General features: G+C 41.0%; 1 protein-coding gene across 5 annotated transcripts; it reads left to right on the top strand.

Moving 5' to 3' along the window:
* Nucleotides 1-235: 235 nt before the first annotated feature.
* CLSPN (claspin) lies at nucleotides 236-15629 on the top strand. 5 transcript variants are annotated; one of them, XM_068657537.1, is made up of 26 exons: nucleotides 236-370; nucleotides 1016-1139; nucleotides 1686-2137; nucleotides 2720-2884; nucleotides 3220-3288; nucleotides 3544-3616; nucleotides 4187-4295; nucleotides 4775-5316; nucleotides 6004-6195; nucleotides 7060-7220; nucleotides 7257-7280; nucleotides 7879-8084; nucleotides 8220-8284; nucleotides 8692-8897; nucleotides 9375-9535; nucleotides 9632-9858; nucleotides 10013-10127; nucleotides 10511-10589; nucleotides 10906-11000; nucleotides 11627-11791; nucleotides 11886-12007; nucleotides 12210-12337; nucleotides 12844-12943; nucleotides 13642-13724; nucleotides 13943-14104; nucleotides 14316-15629. In XM_068657537.1, exons 1-26 carry the CDS (start codon nucleotides 341-343, stop codon nucleotides 14427-14429), a joined length of 3969 nt encoding a protein of 1322 aa, XP_068513638.1. In that variant the 5' UTR covers nucleotides 236-340; the 3' UTR covers nucleotides 14430-15629. The 5 variants fall into 5 exon arrangements, with proteins under 5 accessions (XP_068513638.1, XP_068513634.1, XP_068513635.1 ...); XM_068657533.1 differs by having other exon boundaries at nucleotides 7060-7280; XM_068657534.1 differs by having other exon boundaries at nucleotides 7060-7280; nucleotides 12847-12943.
* The last annotated feature ends 3039 nt before the right edge of the window (nucleotides 15630-18668 follow it).

The raw sequence follows: 18668 nt of genomic DNA on the forward strand, positions 1-18668 counted from the left end.
GCTCCCTAAAGCTCCGGGGAGGTTTCCCGAGCAGGGGGGCTCGCCTCAGGACCGACCCCGAGCCCCCCCCGTAGGCAAATGGCGGCGGGGACGCCCTGAGGTGAGAGGGAGCCCCCGGCCCCACCGCCCTCCCCTCAGGCAGCGCCCGCCCCGCCCTCGCCCCGCTGATTGGTCAAGTCCCCCTGAAGGGGCGGGACGAGCCGGAGAAAATCCTCCAATAAAACGCCGGGAGGGGAGGGGCCTCAAGGGCGGTGCTGGGTTGTGATTGGTTGGTTTCAGCGGTGGGCGGGGCTAAGGCAGCGCGCGAAGACTCGAAGCGGTTTCCTACGCGGCCCGGGCCATGGCGGAGGCGGCGGCGGCGCCCGCTGAGGTGAGTCCCGCAGCTCCGCGCCGCCGGCTGGGGGTGAGCACGGGGCTCCCGCAGGCGTGGCGCAGCGGAGAGCCGGGAGGGGCGGCGAGCGAGGCGGCGGCGGCTCCTTGGCTGCCCGGTGACACCGCGCCCGCCTCCCTCTTTCCCTCCCTTTTTGGCGGAAACTACATTTCCCAGCACCCCCTGCGGCGGCGGCTCCCCGCACTTCCGCCTCGCCGCGCGCGCGGGGGGTGCTGGGAAGCGTGAGCTCGGCCTATCCCTGCGGGCGTGCGCGGGGAGGGGCGGGGCCGCGGGGGCGCGCTGGGAAAAGCGGCAGCGAGCCGGGGCGGGCGCGGTGCATGCCGGGAGCGCGCGGGACGGGGCCGTCGGAGGCGGCCCCTGTGAGGGGAGGCCCTCGTCGGTGCTCGCCGCCCGCTGGGGCCGTGGGGCTGCTCCAGCGCGGGCTCTGTTTATTTGTTCCTGCGTGCGAGCTCAGTTTAAGCACGTTTAAACACTAATAAAGGTTGTTGTGGTGTGTTCTTTCTTCATAAAGTGTAAAATAAGTGTGAAAATAGCACGGGGTGCGCGTGGGGGGGGGTCCTGCTCAGGGGTTGGGCTCTGTGAGGCGCCGCAGCACCAAGGGTGCCCGGTGCTTTGTGCTTGCAGCTGGAAGGTCCCGGCTCTGCCGAGCAGAAGAGCCCCGACAGCGACTCGGACAGCGGGCAGGGCAGCTGCGAGACGGCCTCGCCACGGCTCCTCCTGGCCGGGACAGCGGCTCGTGGTGATGGAGGTCGGTGAGGGGTCGGGAGCTGGGCCTGCGGGCCGTCGTCTTCAACAGTCCTTTCCTACGAATAAATTTTTAAGAAGTTAAGGCTGACCTCTGTGAATCCAAAACACCCTCTTTTGTGGCTTAAAATGTAGGCAGGAAGCTCAAAATCCTCCCCCTAAATAAGTTTTTGAGGTAGAGAAAGTGCAGTGGTAAATCAAATGTGTTTTATTTGCTTTTTTCCTTTCCTTTTATGATTTTCTTAATCTACCAAATCTACAATTTGCTTAATCTATGCACTTACTTACCGTAGTTTCATTATTATTTCAACTCACTAATATATCAGTGAAGAATTTCTTAATCTGCATTTTCTTTAACAAAGACTTGAAACCTATAACATCAATTTGGATCAATTCCCTACACTACAGGGAGACGTGGATTCTAAAAACCTGATTTCATGCTGATCAGCTATAGTTGTTGATGTCTGAGAAATTTAACAGGTTGCTTGCTAATTAACTCGTGAAATTTACCTTTCCATAGCATCACTTGTCTTTTAATATAATCCCTCAGATTCAGAGGAAGAGATTTTTGTGAGTAAAAAAGGAAAAAACAAGAAGGTGCTTCAAGACAGTGAAAGTGAAGATGGAGAGGATGGTGGCACTCCCGTGCAGAATGACGCTTTGGGTGGAGACATAGAAAGTGGAGAGGAAAAAGAGAATATTCTTGTCCAGAAGAACAAAAAATCTCGTCGGATTCGCCAGCTTCTGCTGGATAGTGATGACAGTGACACTGGAGACCATTTGCAGATTGAAAACCTTGAAACAAGCAGAAATGCTGTCTTGCCTGAGAAGGATTTGGAAGAGGAGAGTCCACTGAAATCTGGGAAAAAATACAGAAAACATGAAAACAATTATGAAGAAGAGACGACTAAAAAATCTGTAGTAAGATCTAGGAGGAAGGAGAGGGAGAGAAGAATTGCATCCATCAAACAGCTGAAAAAAGAAAAGAAGCCTAGAGCAGAGGTATTTGTTTTTGGCAGAAATTCTCACATGCTTTCTCCATTAAGTTAAGTTTGTAACTTAGTTTAATTATTTTGTCTCAATGCTTCAGCATCACTTGTGTCAGTGTTACTAGAGGGGCTACAGTATAGAATCCACAAGGATTCATTGTACACCCTGCAAGTCTGCCAGTTTCACCTGCCAAGTACAAACCCTGATGCCTGATGATTTAACATCAGAGCATGTGAAGCCAGGCAGGAAATCTTTGAGTTTTGTTTCTAGCTCATCACGGGCTTGTTCCGTGCACAAAGTGCTGTGTTTAGTGTTTCTGCTTTTTGATAGTTTCTGGTGAAAACTTTGGGCTACTTTCAAATTTAAATTCTCTGAATAAATGGCTGCTTGTGAGGTTACGTATTGTTGCTATTTATAAAATATATATTTCAAATGTAAATTTATTCTGTCTAAACCATTATGTTAAAGATGCCATATACCTATTCTAATTTATTTCATTAAGATCTTTTGACAGTAATCTTAAATTAATTTCAAAGAGATGAATTTGATCTTCTGAAACCAGTTGCATAAATCCTTTATTCTCATGGCACACAGGTGGATGATGGTGAGACACATCCTTTTAATGACAGTGGCTGTCTTCTTGATGACAAAGAACTCTTCGATAATGGCTTAGAAGAGGAAAATGCTTCACTCCCAGAGGATGAAGAGTCAATAGAATCGATACGGGCGGCAGTGAAAGACAAAATAAAAAAATATAAGGTATTGGTGGGAAGTGTTCTAGTTGAGCATGTATTAAACTATTTGGCAAGTCTGCTGCTCTGACAGAGAGTAGAACAGGCCTCTGCTTTGTTCTTAAAGATGAAGGAATGTTGTTCTGGAAAGCTGTAAAGATAATGCTACAGTAGAAGCTTTGCAAATCTAGCATAAGTATTAGACAGGATTTGTGTTGGTTTATAAGAATACTCCAGATCCTATTTTGATGGTTTAGCTGACCAGCTATAATTCTGTACAATTATTTTGACTTTTGGCTTGTTTGCCCGTTCTAGTTCCTGAATATCCTGTCAAATAAATGAATCTCTTATTGGTTTTCCAAGGGTGAAGGCTACAAACATGTATCTGATGCCGAGAATGAGGATCCTATATCAAAAGAACCAAAAAGGAAGGTGAAGTATTCTTCTGTTGTTCATTATAGTGTATAATTACAAAGCCCTTTATTTCAATTGTCTTGTCTTTTCAGTGCTCTCCTATGTTTTTGTTGGTTTGCTGCTTTTCATTTTCAACTGGCTGCTTTATGCTGACTTCTTTTTATTTGAAAGCTGGGGGAAAAGCTATTTAGAAAGTACAGAGTCCCATATTTTGCTTTCTGACTTAGAGGTCTCTTTCTTTTTTTTTTTTTTTTCTTTTTTTCTTCTGTTAAGGAGCGGAAAGCAGCAAGGTTAAGTAAAGAAGCCATTAAACAGTTACATAGTGAGACCCAACGACTTATTAGAGGTAAAACATACTTTTTTTTTTGTATGTAGATGGGTATAAATATTAAGAAATTAGGAGGAGAAATTGAAAGAACGTTATCTGAAAGGCTAGATCCTTCTCTTGCCTAGCATGAATTACTTAGGCTAGAATGGTGCAAGACCATTTTTAGTCAAACACCTGCTTAAAGGTATCTTTATAACAAAAGAATAGAAAATTGTCTTGGAAACATAGTATCTTCTTTCATCCTGTAAATTTCCTCCTTGTGACTTGTGCAAAGTTCATGGAATATCTGGAAAGCTCAATAGGCATGTAATAAAATTGTAACTGGTTGTGCAATTCTGATACTAACATCATGGTTCATTTCCTAATGAATCCATGGACATGTTGCAAACTTGGTCTTCAAGACTTGCTGTTAAAATGCTTCCCAAACAGCAGCATTTGTTGTGTTTGAGTTCTAACTGTGCACTTTCTGCCTGGACAAATGTCTTTACTGCAAAATACTTGCTATTTCAATTCTTTGAATTTCAGAAATAAGAAACAAATGTCTTAGATGACTGTTTAAAATTTTCTTCCACTTTGTTTCTGTGGTAGAATCATCTGTGTCTCTCCCATACCACGTGCCTGAGGCCAAAAGCGTTCATGAATTCTTCAAGCGTCGACATCGACCAATGTGTGAAGGAAATGCCATGGCATTGCTGAAGTAAGGACTTAAACCTTCCTTGTGTGTTTTCATAAATGTTGAGGATATCCCAGCTTTGATTTTGGGGATAGCCAGACTTTGTAGTAGGCATGCTGTAGGACCTGTATCATGTGCAAACACCGGCTTTGTGTGCAGCCACATAATGCTTCCAGGTTAATTTTAACTCTTGCTTTGACTGGAAAGTCCTAAAGAGAAACTACTACTTTTTCTTAAACTGTTTTAATACCATAAACGCCTTGAAATTTAAGGCATGTCACTGTTAACAGATGGCAATATTGCAGTTTTGACACTTGTCATACCATTGGGGTAGTCAGGACCTAGTAGCAACCCCAGATGAAGTAATATGCCCTTTTGTCCTTCACCTCTTCCTATGTGTTAATGAGAAGAATCAGAAAATTATTTCTTTCTGCCTTTGTTCTCAGCCTCTTCTCCTCTTTCACAATAGGTACAAATGATTTAATTATTTCTGCCTTCATTAGGTCCACTAACTACCAGATCACCCTGAATGAAGAACCTGCAGGCACTAAGACCTTAAGTGCAGATTGCAAAGATGGGCAAACAAGAGGTGGTCAGTCAGCAACTAATGAACCAGAAACAAGCCTTGGCAGAGATACAGCTGTGAACAAACCTCTCCCTGATGCAGGGGAGAACTCTACGGAAGACTGTACTGAAAAACCTCGAGAGAATGATGATGATTCTCCTGCTGTTACGACTGTAACAACTGTGAGTAATGCAGAAGAACAACAGCACTCTAACTTCCAAAGCACTGACAGCAGTGAACAAAAAGAGAATGAAATTCCTGTAGCAGTTGGAGGCAATGCCCTTGAGCAAAGACATGAAACAGCACCGGGCCTAGAAAGCAATCAACAAGTGGGGCCTGAATTGGTGGCACAACCTGAAAAAGTGAGGAGGTCCAAACTGGATAAACTTCGTGAACTGGGAATAGACTTGACCATCAAGCCAAGAATCTGCTCTGACAGTGAATCCTTCATAAACCTCGACGAATCTGATTCAAATAAAGGTATAATTGTTATTGTTGTTATCCCGTCAGCTCTACCCGAGTCATCAGAGTAAAACTAAATTTAATTGGAAAACCTTTGAGGAACATTGAGGTGATAGAGCAGGCCAGGCACGCTTTCTTACTTGTACAGTTTTTTTGCTTAATGTTGGTTTGCGTTTTCTTTCAACTGCATAGAAGGGAGGTTCTGACTCCTTAATATTCAAAAGCTTGGAGAAATGCTTCGTGCTAACTATTTAATGTTGAGTGATTTCAGTTCCGTTCTGCTGAAGTGAATTATGCTTGTACTTAAAGCACATGGGAGCACTTTTTCAAAGTGATTCAAAATCAGACATGCAGTAGATATCCAGAAACAAAACTGCCTTGTGTTTCATAGTGTTTACCACTGATTTTGCTGTCTGGTGGCTGGAAGGGTAGAGTGGAAGTGAATTTTAAGATGCTGTGGATAAATCATAGTCAATGGTAAAGTCATTTAATATTAAATAACATCAATCGATTACAAGTTACAGCAATAATATTCTGTAATGATGTGTCAAATGTAGTCTTACAAATATAAAAAAGTTAAAGGTTTAGAGTTTTTTACTTCCTTAAAAAATTCTCAAGGCCTACTCTATATTCAAATGTAGTACTTGATGATTTTAAATACTATCAAACTGATTTAATTTGCATTTAATTAATATGTATTTACAGAATTAGAAGCCTTGAAAGCACGTTTCTTGAAGCACACTCTTCAAACATCGAAATCCAAAGCTGAACGGACCATAAACATCAACATTATTCGTAAGGAGACGACATCTGAAGGAAAAGAGGAGCTAAAAGCAGACGTGGTGCCAGCAGTATTAGTTTCAGAGAGTGTAGATGAAACAGTGCACACAAAGCCAGGTTGGTCTAGGAGAAATAATGATGCTTGATTTGGAAATTGCTTTTTTTTCTTTCTTTTCCCCTCCTGTTTCCCCAGCTCCTAGTACTTCCCCATGAAATACAGATGAATGAATCTTTATTTGCAAAATTAATTTGTTTAGATTTTCCTAAAGGATATCCCTGTTTTAAGAAAAAGGTCTTGATTAGATCTCATAAATAACACTAGCCAGCGTAGATCAGGTTGCCACAGTTAGATTTTTTTGTTAGTGGTCCGATGGATTTCTCCCTATCCTTACCAAACTTTTATATGAAATATGAATACACTAAATGTAACTCTCAGATTCAGTGTGAAGAACTATTCTTATTTGGTAGATCTCTTATGCTTCCTTAATTCTATATTGCAGTTCCTACTAAAAGTGTATAGATTTGCAAGCAAAAATATATGTGGAACGTGACTCTCACATGGTATTCCTTAAAAGAAATAGATCATTTGACTGATCCTATGGGCATGCATTATTTTTAGCTGCTCTTAATTATTTCATGTGCTGTAGCACATCTGCCCATGGCAACTGGAAGCTGTTGCTCCCAAAAGACCCAGTGGAAAGACAGAGCCTATTCTTATGCAGAGGGCTGTGCCCGTGGCGTTTATGGATAATGAGGAATCTTGATAATTCATGAGACTGTGTCGCTTCTTGAAATGGAACTCGTTGAAACTAACTCCCTAGCTCTTCCAGCTGGCAGATCAATTCATAAAAACACTTAAAAACCCTTTAAAACCCCTTTTTTTATTCGCTTTTTATGTGTGTAACTGTATTAGATTGGCTACTTAAGTTAAGAATTCTTTGTAGTACGTCTAAATATATTAATTTATTCATTTCTGTCCAGGTGAAAAGCTACAAGTGCTGAAGGCTAAACTCCAGGAGGCCATGAAGCTCCGCAGGATTGAGGAACGCCAGAAACGGCAAGCATTGTTTAAACTGGATAATGAGGACATGCTGGAAGAAGAGGAGGAGGAGGAGGAAGAGATGACAGATGAGTCTGAGTCTGAAGAAGAAGAAGAAGAAGAAGAAGAAAAAGAAGAAGAAGAAGAAGAAGGCAATCATGAGGTTTGTATGCGATATTTTACATAACTCACTCAGCTTCTCAGTTCTGCTGTCTTTCTACAACGGCATCAAACTTTTGTACACTATTAATATTGGGAAGTTGCCAGTAATTCTTAAAAATTAAAAAAACAAATGCTAGTTATCTTGTTCAGTGTTTTTGTAGTATATAAAACTAAATGTATTTGTTTTTTTGTTTTTGTTTTTTTGTTTTGCATAAACAGCATTAAAAACAGATATAAGTATATAAAAGATCCTTGTGCCACCTATATAAAGTGTCACCAGGAAATTATATACAAAATAGATCCTTAGCTCATTCCTACCAGGGAACAATTTCTATGGGATGTATGCATACCTAATTGATATCACCTTCCCGATCTGGTGTGGACTTTGCCACAGCTTTTTATTCTTTAAAAAGGGTCAGAACAGCATGGCTGCTTCAAGCACCTCTATACCAGTTGTCTTAAAGTGAAATAGGGACATGGAGGAACCGACAATGTAATTCAGTTTTGTCCTCCATATGTTAAAATATTTTCTCAAAAAAAGCACACAAAAGCAGGTCAAAGCAATGGCCAAATCTGATGTTTTTGTGGATGCTCTTTAGACTCTGGAATATCTGCTTGATGAGGCAGAGGAAGACGATGATGATGATTCAGAAGAGAAACATGTTGAAGATGGTGATAAAGAAACTGACAAAGAATCAATCGATGGAGAAAAGGTGGAGCAATCAGTGCATTGTGCTTCTGTTCCTAAACCACCTTCAACAGAGTCTACGTTGATGCTTTTTAAGGACAGCTCCTCCAAAATGGGGTAAATAAACAAAACTTTAAGAATGGTCCCTGAGCAATTTTAAATTTAAGATACATGGTATATATTTTTTGATACTTTTTTTTTTTGGTAATAAGTTATCATCTATACCAGCAAATGCATTTTATTTAATTGCAGATACTCTCTTCCTGAAGAGAAACTTGAAAATGAAGAAGCTGCAGACAAGGGATCTACCAAGTTAGGTAAAGTAGAATTGCTATGAAGCTAGCAGTTACTTTTTGTTTTCACATGGCATGTGTAGAAGTTTCTATTCATGTTTGGTATTTGATAGTCCTGTTATTTCATTACCTGTATATTTAAACAATATGACTATGAAAATTATGACTCCTGATAATTTAGGAGAGCTTGAAAAAACTAGAAGGAAATAAAGTTCAAAATTATACTGGGGAAAAGTATAGAAACAGAAATCAATACTGTGTTGCACTTTTAAAACTGAATTTCCTGAATACTTTAGGAAAAAAAACTTCCATGCAAAAAGATGAATTTTTAGCAAGGTGTCTGTGTTGCAAAATAGTATCTTGAGGTTTTACTGGATTACAAAAAAAAAAAAAAAAAAACCATTATATTTAACTATTTCCCTTCTTTTCAGAAGATGATGATTCCTTTTCTCTACCAACGCCAGCAAAAGAGAATAGCCATAACAGCAGCTTTGAGTTGATCGGCTCCATGATTCCATCGTATCAGCCCTGTAACAAACAGATGTCACGTGGAGGGAACTTCTTATCTGCAGCAGGAGGTTTCAGGTCACCTTCCCCAGGCTTTTTCAAAACAAGCTTTATCAGCTCTGCTTCTAAGGTAAGGTTCTTTCTCTTCTTCTTGTCATATAAGAACCAGATGGATAGTGAATTAATGTATCTTATGACTGTCACGTGTATCAAAAAATAACACCAGATGAAGACATTGAGTCAAGTGCTTTTAAATGAGTAAGACTTCGGGGACAGTTTGCTTTTTCTGGAGCTTCCGAATGTCTTGACATTGGGTAAGAATGTCATTATAAACTTCTAAAACATCAAATAAAAGATGCTATAATCTGGTTTTGATTTCTAAAATATGCATGTTGTCATATTTTTAAGTGTGCTCACATGGACTGCACAACATTTGACATTAGTGAACACTTGATTTATCAGAGCGATGTGGAAATACTTTAACTTCTTTTTAGTCTGCATGGTCTTTATCCTTTAAAACAGATTAAATATTTTATCCAATTCTCGCTTTTGATTTCTAAGATTGCAGAATAAATAACTTGTATATTTTTACCTTTCATTTTCGTAGAGCTCAGGAAAGATGTCTGAACCCTCCCTTCCTATAGAAGACTCCCAGGACCTGTATAATGCTTCTCCTGAACCCAAAAGTTTATTTGCAGGGGCTGGAGAGTCACAGTTTCAATTTTCTCTGGAAGATGACACTCAGAGCCAGCTGCTTGATGCAGATGGGTAAGTTACAGGTGTAAAGAATAACATTTAGTGTCCTTTAACAGAAATGGGACATACAAAACAGCAAGGATTTTCTAATTATGGACTTCATTTCAGGTTCTTGAATGTTGGACAACATAGGAATAAATACCAGTCCTCAAAGCATCAGCTCACTCTCGCTAGCATGGATGAGAACGCAATGGATGCAAACATGGATGAATTGTTGGACTTGTGTTCTGGACAGTTCACCAGTCAAGCTGAACATGTGCCAAATACCAGCAGCAACAAAAAGCAGCCCATGGAAGAATTGCTCAATCTTTGCTCAGGAAAATTCGTGTCTCAGAGTATGTCCTGAATTCTACTCCCAGCTTTGCTGGTGACTTGATTTATAAGCTTTACACTAACGTATGTTTTAGTTCTGGTCGCCAATGCAGGATGTGGAATGTTCTAAGAGTTAATGCTTATCTGTCTAATGAGTTGTCATCTTACTTTTTGCAGCAGGTTCTCCAACATGGGCTTCATCAGCATCTTCCAAGGCAGAAAAAGACAGTGACATAGAAGATCCAATGGCAGAAGCACTAGCGCTTTGTTCAGGCTCTTTTCCCACAGACAGGTTAGCATTACTCTTCAGAAACGTACAAAAGTATATGGCGGTAGCTGTCTCATTTCACTGGTGATGTGTTTTCGTGTTTGACATCAATTCGAAATGGTGCAGTCAAAAATAATCTGTTCTGGAGGCAAAGAAGAGGAATGTAGTAAGTTGTTCAATGATTTCTCTTCAAATCAGCAGCACGTGCTGTTTTCCACAACTACTGTGAGGGGAAATCCATCTTTTGTCAGCTGCATGACATTCAGGTGCTCTTTGAACAGTGCTAGATTATTCTCTCTAGAACCTGAGATCACCAGAAGTAACAGCTGAAGTCTAGCCTTGAGTTGTGGAAGGACATCAGTAGGTGTCAAATGAGAACGTGTTTCTTTCATTTATTTTTTCCATAGGGAGGAGGAGGATGAGGAGCAAGAAGAACTTGGTGATTTTCAGCTATTAACAGATGACAACGCCTTTGATAGTGAAGAGGTATGAACTGATAAAGGAAAACGCTAGTGAATTCTGACTTTGAGAACTCAATTTATCTACTTAATTTTTTAATGTATCTGTCAACACAAGGTACAATTTCTTCCAAAACAAGTACTGAAACATTTCGAGAGCAATTTAGATCATTCAAAATGTCTATGTAATATTGTGGTATACTGGATAAAGAGTCTTAGCGTAGCAAATCCTAAAAATGTGTGGTGTTTTAGTCTGTGTTTGACTTAAAGACAGAAGAAGTTGTCATTACAAAGCAAACCACTTTCATAAATTCCTTTGTTTACGGAAACTTTCTCTTTGACAGGATGAAAAAAGCAGAGACAGTGATCCTGAAGAAGCAGAAATAAGTGATGAAGAAGAACAATTGCTGAGACGGAGACAGGGCTTGAAAAAAAAACTGTAAGTGTGTGCATGTATTTTATATCTTAATTGCCAGAAAGATTAGAACATAATAGCACTAGAAATTTAGTCTATAGTTATTTCTTCCCCAGCACTATTAGCTCAGGTGCTGTTAGTATCAAGATGTTTATGTGACTGTGTTGTTGGCTCTGGTTATCGGTTTTTTGCTTTGGTGCTGTCATACTGCATGAGTTAACTATGTTGCTGGTTGGTTAGAGAGGATTACAGATGGAAATCAAAAAGCCAGGATGAAAGCAATGCAGTATTTTTTATTTATTTTATTTTTTAAATCAAATTGAGGGTGCAGGGGTATTGCTGTCATTCTTCGTGTGTTAAGGTCTTTATTTGCCCTAGTAGGGAAGACATCTGCTTGGCAGTTATCATTGTCATCACATTTGGCAGGCAACTGATGAGGAATCTGGTGGATAGCAGACATTTGGGGTTGTTATGTATTGGCAGGCTGTGTGCACAAATGTGTAAGAATGCAAGTCTTAACCCTTTTGAAAACTAAAGATGAGTCATTTCTTTTTCAGAATATTTTCTAATCTTACATCAAAAGGATTTCAGGAGACTCCTGTGGTGGTCGTTGGTCTACCAAACTAAACTCTTCTAATGTTCTTTGATAGAAACCTGCAGGATTTCATGGAAGATGAAGCTGAGCTGTCAGGGAGTGACGTGGGAAGTGAGGATGAATACGATGGCGAAGAGCTGGACGAGTATGAAGAAGAGATTATTGATGAGGAACTCCCAAGTGAAGCGGAATTAGGAAATCAAGTACAGAAATTACACATGTCAGTGACAGTATTGGTGTATATTTGTGTGTGTGAGGTCGCGGCTCTCAAGTATAATCTGGACTAAGCCTCTCCCTTTCTCTTGCGTTAATAGGAAGGTAGTGCTTGATGATGACAAGCGACAGTTACGCTTGTACCAAGAGAGGTACCTCATCGATGGTGACCTGCACAGCGATGGCCCTGGCAGAATGAGGAAATTCAGATGGAAAAATATAGGTGACTGTCAGATCTGTTTGTAGTAGATGGGGGATGAAAGACAGGAGAGATGATGTATGTATTTAGAAAATAGGATTCACTCTTTCAGAAGAAAACAAAGTATTCCAGAAATGTTTTTTTTTGATTAGTTTTTGTTTTGTACTGGTCTGTATATGCCTCCTGCTAATTTTGCTAGCTAACTACTTCTTGTCTCTCTGTCTAGATGATGCTTCACAGGTTGACTTGTTTCAGAGGGATTCAGATAATGATGATGAAAATGAACAGTTTGATGAAACTGAAGTGAAATGGAGGAAAGAACGATTTGAACGAGAACAGTGGCTTCGTGAGCAGGTATTAGTTAGCTTCTAGAAAGGCATCTTGTTCAGTTCTTCTCTGTACCATTGCTAGATGTGAAATTGCTAGTTCCTCAAGTTAAGTTCTGGAAAAAATAACATTCATAGATAATCTTTGTTTTTCATCATGAATTCTGCTCTTTCTCTTCCACAAGTATTGTACAGAGAGAAACTAATTTGGAAGGGAGAGGCAAAACAACTTTGTTCTCAAACAAGTCAGCTTCAAAGTTGGAATAGTTTTTCTTATGCTGGGAGAACAACTCACCTAGTATCAAATCTTGTAAAACTTGGGGTTTTGTGAGCTGAATGTGAAGTTAGAAGCTTGTTGCCCCTTAATAGATTGAGGATTATAAAATACCTAAGAAATTGCAATAAACTTTTATGATAGAAAGTAAATGATATATAAATTTTCATACTGGAAGGACTTGGTCTATGTAAATTACTGAGTGTTCATTCTTAATATTTTGTAAAATTGAAAAAGCTCCTATCTTCTCTTTGCTACAGAAGGAAAAAAATAAAGAGGAGGAAGAGGAAGACATTGGTGAAGACAGCCAATTCATGAAACTAGCAAAAAAAGTAACTGCTAAGTCCCTACAGAAGAAAGGTAGGCTTGCCTTTTTAATTAATATTATTTAAATGATAGTCAAAGAGAGGGAAAGCTTAACTTCTAGTCATCATTAGCTAGTCTCCAGTGAACCAGGACATGGATCAGCAAACTCCAGTAAGTAGCTTTCTTAACACCGGTCCAAGAGCATGACTTCTAGAACTTGAAAAGATAAAGATAGTGCAGCTTTGTGTTTTCAGCGCCTTAAGTTTGACAACTGTGTGTATATAATTAATAAAATAGTGTGTTACTTCTTGAAAACAGTTGTAGAGAAATTTATTTCCACTCTACATCTTTGTCTAGTCTCTTATTCTTCATTTGCTTGCCTTTAAGCTGTGGAGAAGTAGACTGTAAGTGATGTGCTGCCTAGCAGTTTTTTCCAAATATCTTAAAGAAAGATAAGGACTTAAGGAAAAGCTGCGTAAGGTAGTGAAAATAAATGTAGGTTTTCCCTGGCTGTAGTAAAAGCACGACTCCCAAGTGTGCAAAGCTGTTTCTAAACCAATTTTTCCCTTCTAAATGATAGATTGTTCTGGCAATTAGTACTATCAGTTGTACAGCTTGTAGTATAATTTAATGCATTTTTTTTCTGCAGTATTTACTGTCTGTTGTCAATTCTGAGTTCCTCAGTTTGATATAAAGTTTTATTCTTCCAAACTAAGTTCAAAAACTGTCTATCTCTTATTTGTCTCTGCTAGCAAGCCCAGCAACAGTGGTACAAGACACAAAACTATTACCCAGGAACCCGTTTGAAACATTCAGACCTGCCAGTGACATTCAGGTAATGGTTCTGGCATTTCAAAACTGCTTCTGTAAAACACCTCCAAGTCAGCTGACCCAAGATTCTGGCCGTGTCTGATTTGTATGATAGTGATGAAATGCTGTTAGCAAGTAACAGTTTGGTGGGGAGTAGTCTTTTCTATTAAGATTAACCTTCTAAAACAGCTCTCTTTTTTTTTTGGTGAGAGTGTTTTAATACAGCGTTTCTTTGTTCTTCAGATAAAAAACGGGTCTCTCTTGAACAGACCTAAAGCCGTCCTTCAGAAGCTAGCAGCAATGTCAGATCTTAATCCAAATGTGCCTCGAAATTCAAGGAATTTTGTCTTTCACACGCTTTCCCCAGACAAGAATGAAGAAGCAAAGGAGAAATCAAAACATCAGGTAAAGATTTGTGTGGGAATATGCTGCCAATTTTGTAGATCAGTTAAACATACAGACACCAAACATTGCCAAGTAGTTAAGAGCGTTGCTGTTTTAAATACCCTGTGGTTTCCTGTTGTACTGATATGTGATCTCACAGCAAATAACTGTTATGATTCAGAATTTAAACTTGGAGATTTTGTGTGTTCTAATTTTATCTGTTCCTCTGCAGGTGAAGAAAAGAGGTCCTACTGCAGTAATAACATCTCTGGCCAAATGTCCCAGGATTGACAGCACAGAGGACACGAGTCAAAGTCGAAGTATATTCCAATACTTAGAGAGCTGAAATCTTCTGTTTAGGGCCAGAATTTATTTCTCATCTCTGTCAGTTGCAGTTTGATTTGCAAATCTCTGCCAGCAATCATCAGGAAGGTAAACAAATTGCTGTACACTGTCCTTCCTGCTCCAGCTTTCTTCTCAAGTTCCAGTAATTTCCAAGCAATGGTCTAGTTTATTCCCCTTGTTTTACTTAGTGCTCCGTGATGAGAGTACAAAGACCATGTTTGGTTTGGAATGCTAACTTTGTCTCTCCCAAGCATTAAGGAAATTTACACTACTGTCTGCCATGCTCATAGAATCTCACATGTTTCAATGGTATCGGTTCCATCTGAAAACACCATTCATGTGATAGATACAACTCAGAGATGCTGTGGTTAGCTTAAAGCACAGATGAAAGATGTATTCCTGCAGATTTAGGTACAAGGAAAGCAGTATTAACTATGGCAGGATGTCTGTTGTTTACACTTGCAGTACTAAGGTAGCTGTGGCTCCCTTCAGTGTCTTTTCTTAACATTAAGCATTTATTAGCTTCATAACTTCAGAAGCTCTGATGTACATTTGTAATATATGTTTTTAAAATGTCCACAGTCTTTTATAAGGCAGTATGATGAGGATTTCTTTCCCTTTTTCCTTTTTGTTTTTAAAATTTGTATTCATGCACATGAATGTGTGAGTGGAGAGGGAAGAATGTGAGTAACAGATGCAGGAGAAGAAAAGGATGTGTGCGGGTTGCTTTTTTTGTTTGGTTTGCCCAAGTGAAAACTCTAGTAAATTATCTGCCCCCTTGTTTTCATGGAAGCTGTGCTCATCCATGACAAATCATCTACTTCTGAACAGCGAGAAATGGAAGGCCTTCTGTAGGATGAAGAAAGTAGGTAATAAAGAATCACTATTCGCAGCTATTCTAAATAGCGTGAAAGAAACTTGAGACGCAATATACAGCATTTCTGACCTTTCTGATTATATGTTGAATGTGTTTAAAATAGACACTGTTATGGTAGTGCAATTAAACATCTTTCTAAAACTTGATGTTGTGTACTTAGGTTGCCCACTCCGTCAGAGAAGAATTGTGAACTGTAAATTTTGTAACGCTGTAAGCATATGCCTGGTGTGCTACATGTAAAATATTTTACTGTATATTATGTTTATAAAGAATTATGGTACCAGTTGGAGTGCAATTTTACAATAAAACATGTTTTTAATTTTGGAGGCAGTTGGAATTAATTTACAGTATATCACTCAGTTGTTTTTTTTTTTTTTTATAAATGTTCATCTATCTGCTTCCCCCTGTGCTTTCACAGCCCTGACTGCTCCCTTCACCAGGAGCAGCTGCCTTAATACTGGAATACAACAAAACAACCCCCTGGTGTTTATTGGAATGTAAATTCTCAAGTCTTCTACTTGGGTTCAATTTGTATACAGTTCTTGGTCCTAAGAACACATTTCTTTCTACTGCTTCAATAGTTCTGGTTTTGTTAGTTCCTAGACAAAACTTGCTTTATCATTGGCTTGAGGCAAGCTTGTTGCCCCTTGTTACTGGATTTGAAGTGGGAGGCTGGATGTGGCCTCTCAATCCAGCCTCTTAGAATTAATTTTTTTGCAAGTATTTCAACATTCTCATTTTATTTTGTGTGTAGAGCAAGGCTGGAGTTCATTCCACTGGGCCACACAGCTCCTTCTGCTTGGCTTCTGTAATCCTCTGTGGGCAGAAGTAGCTCTCCCAACTGAAGCCTCACTGGCTGCTGTAAATTTACAAAGCAATCCGTTTGTTTACAGCTGTGATGGCAGCATTGCACTCTGCTGGGACTGAACAGAGTGTGCTAAAGGTGAGGTAATTGTACACGAGGACCAGAGCTGTGCAATCCCTCAAACTTAGCCAAAAAGTGATGAACTGAAAATAGGGTTGGAAGGGCTGCACAGGCATTTTGCTGAAGAAATGAACAAAAACAGATGCATGTGAATGGAATAAGTTGCTGTAACAGTGTGTCCATCCCTGGAAGCTTTGCAAAATGTAATAGTTGGACAAACCAAGCCTGTTTCAGGTCATTCTAGCAATTAGTATATCTGGATTTTAGGGCTGGGGTTTGAAAAAGCTTTTTACGCAAGAGACTGCTATGCAGCTAATTCTCTATCAACAGTTGTTTGCACTGGATTCTAAATTGTAGTAATTCAGACGATTTACTGGACAGAAACATTCAAAGCTGCAAAATTCGGCACCTTTTATTAACTCTGCCGATATGCCTGCCACTAGAGAGCAGCAAGAGAATGCTCTTCCCCTAACCCAGGGGGAAGGAAATATGATTAAAGCTTAAACCATACTCTGACTCAAAGGGAAATTGTTACACTTTTCCGTGCTCTACAGCATTGCGCAGAATTAAATTAGCCTCTTCCCTAATTAGACCTATAATTGCTACATTTTTGCATCAGAAGGCAGTAGCTTGGAGAGCTGGGTTGAGGAGGAACACTTTTGGAGGGCTGGCTGTGCCACAGGGGTCTTACCAGCCTCTGCTCGGCGTGTGGCAGCCACAAAGCTGGCGTTTGGTTTTTCCTCCCCTCAGCACAGAGCTGAGAGCCAGCCGAAAGCTCTTTTGCTTGTTCCTGAGCTCAGCTCCTAAGCAGAAAAATCCGACGGGGCCTGAAGAGCTTACACGCTGGAACGCGCTGAATGGGAAGATTTCTGGCAATTGCTGTTTGGAACAAACGTTCCCCCCACAAAAGCCTTTTCAGGAGTCTAGGTTTTGTTAAATCCTGCTGTTAACCGCTGCGAGACACTCAGGAAATGCCTCGTGCAGGATTTATCTTCCATGCAGTGTGTTTGGAGGAGGCAGCGATAGGAGACCTAGCGGTGCTCTCACCCATCCTCACCCTCGCCCTGCGTCCAGCCTTCCCTGGGCTGGCCTCCACCGCCCGTCTGACACGTTTGCTCAGCCTCGGCTTCTCATTTTCAAGTATCGATTCAGCTCGCCCCTCCTGGCACTAACACGCTGTGGCTGTGCTAACGTGGAGAGAAAATCTCCCCCTCTTGCTGCTGGAAGCGCTGGGAGCTGTCCCGGCCTGGCGGCGATGGGGATGTGACCGATGGGGACGTGGCCGGGTGGGAATGAGTCCTGCCCGCAGCCCCAGGGCACGGCAGTGATGTGTCCGACACTTGGCTCCTCGCTTTTCCCATAAAATCATCCCTTGGGCTAATTCCCAGCGGTTTTTGCTCAGAGCTGGGGTTTGTGGGGTCTGGGTTTGTCGATGCCTGAAAGGCAAGGCCTCTTAGCGCCGGTGCTGTGGTAGGACAGAGGATTTTCATCCTGATTAAGCAGCTGTAATACCTGCACATCTCCATGCCTCAGTTTCCCTTACCCACAGAAGGAAGAGAGGAATAAAACCTTTGGGATTTGGCCTCCCCCTGTGCTGCACTTGGGAGCCTCGAGTAGAGGAGCTCTGCTAAGTACCGGTATCGTCTGCTCAGTTTGCAGGGGAACGAGCTGCCAGGAACCCAAATGACAGCGAAGAAATTAAAAAAAAGAACTTATAATCAGGGGAAGGAACGGTCTTCGGTCTGTGTTAAAGGTTAACATTGCAGACACGTTTATAATCATAGCTTTCACCACCGCGCAGCTCCTCGGGGGCTCGAGGCAGTCACTGAATTATGTTTTCTTTGCCTTTTTTTTTTTTTTCTTTTTGCCAAGAGACTGAAAGGGAGAGAGGAAAAAAACTATTTGTTTGTCTTGTCTAATTTAATTTATGTTATTTATCAAACAGACAGGTTATTTGGGAAACCAGATGGACCCAGGCTAAAATCATCTGTATTTCCAACATGTGAAAAATTATGTCAGAGTGGACACGTGAAGAGAAGCGTGCTGCATGTTCTGTGGGTGCTTATCACACCAGCTTCCAAACCTCGTCTGTCCCGGGTCTGTAATCAGTTGTCCCAGACCCAATACGAGGGTTAAAGGACAAAAAGAGCCCCGGGCACCCGCACAAGTGTGGATGGGGACTGGGCCTTCTCAAACACCCGTGTCACAATTATTTTCCCCCGCTGGCTTTCAGCCCTCCCATTAGCTGCCTCCTGGGCCCTTTCTCCAGGAGGGGTGAACAGAGCACAGTTTTGGGTCCAGAAAAATGATTTTAGTGTGTTCCTGGTTTTGGGAGGGGGCAGGCAACGAGTGCAGCAGCTCTTTTCCTTCAGGTTCCTCAGCGTTAGGAAACAGCAGCGGACATAGAAGCGGGGCCCGAATGGCCACAGCCTGACTGA

Source organism: Anas acuta, chromosome 21 (genome assembly GCF_963932015.1).
Source record: "Anas acuta chromosome 21, bAnaAcu1.1, whole genome shotgun sequence".
NCBI classification, from domain to species: Eukaryota; Metazoa; Chordata; class Aves; order Anseriformes; family Anatidae; genus Anas; species Anas acuta.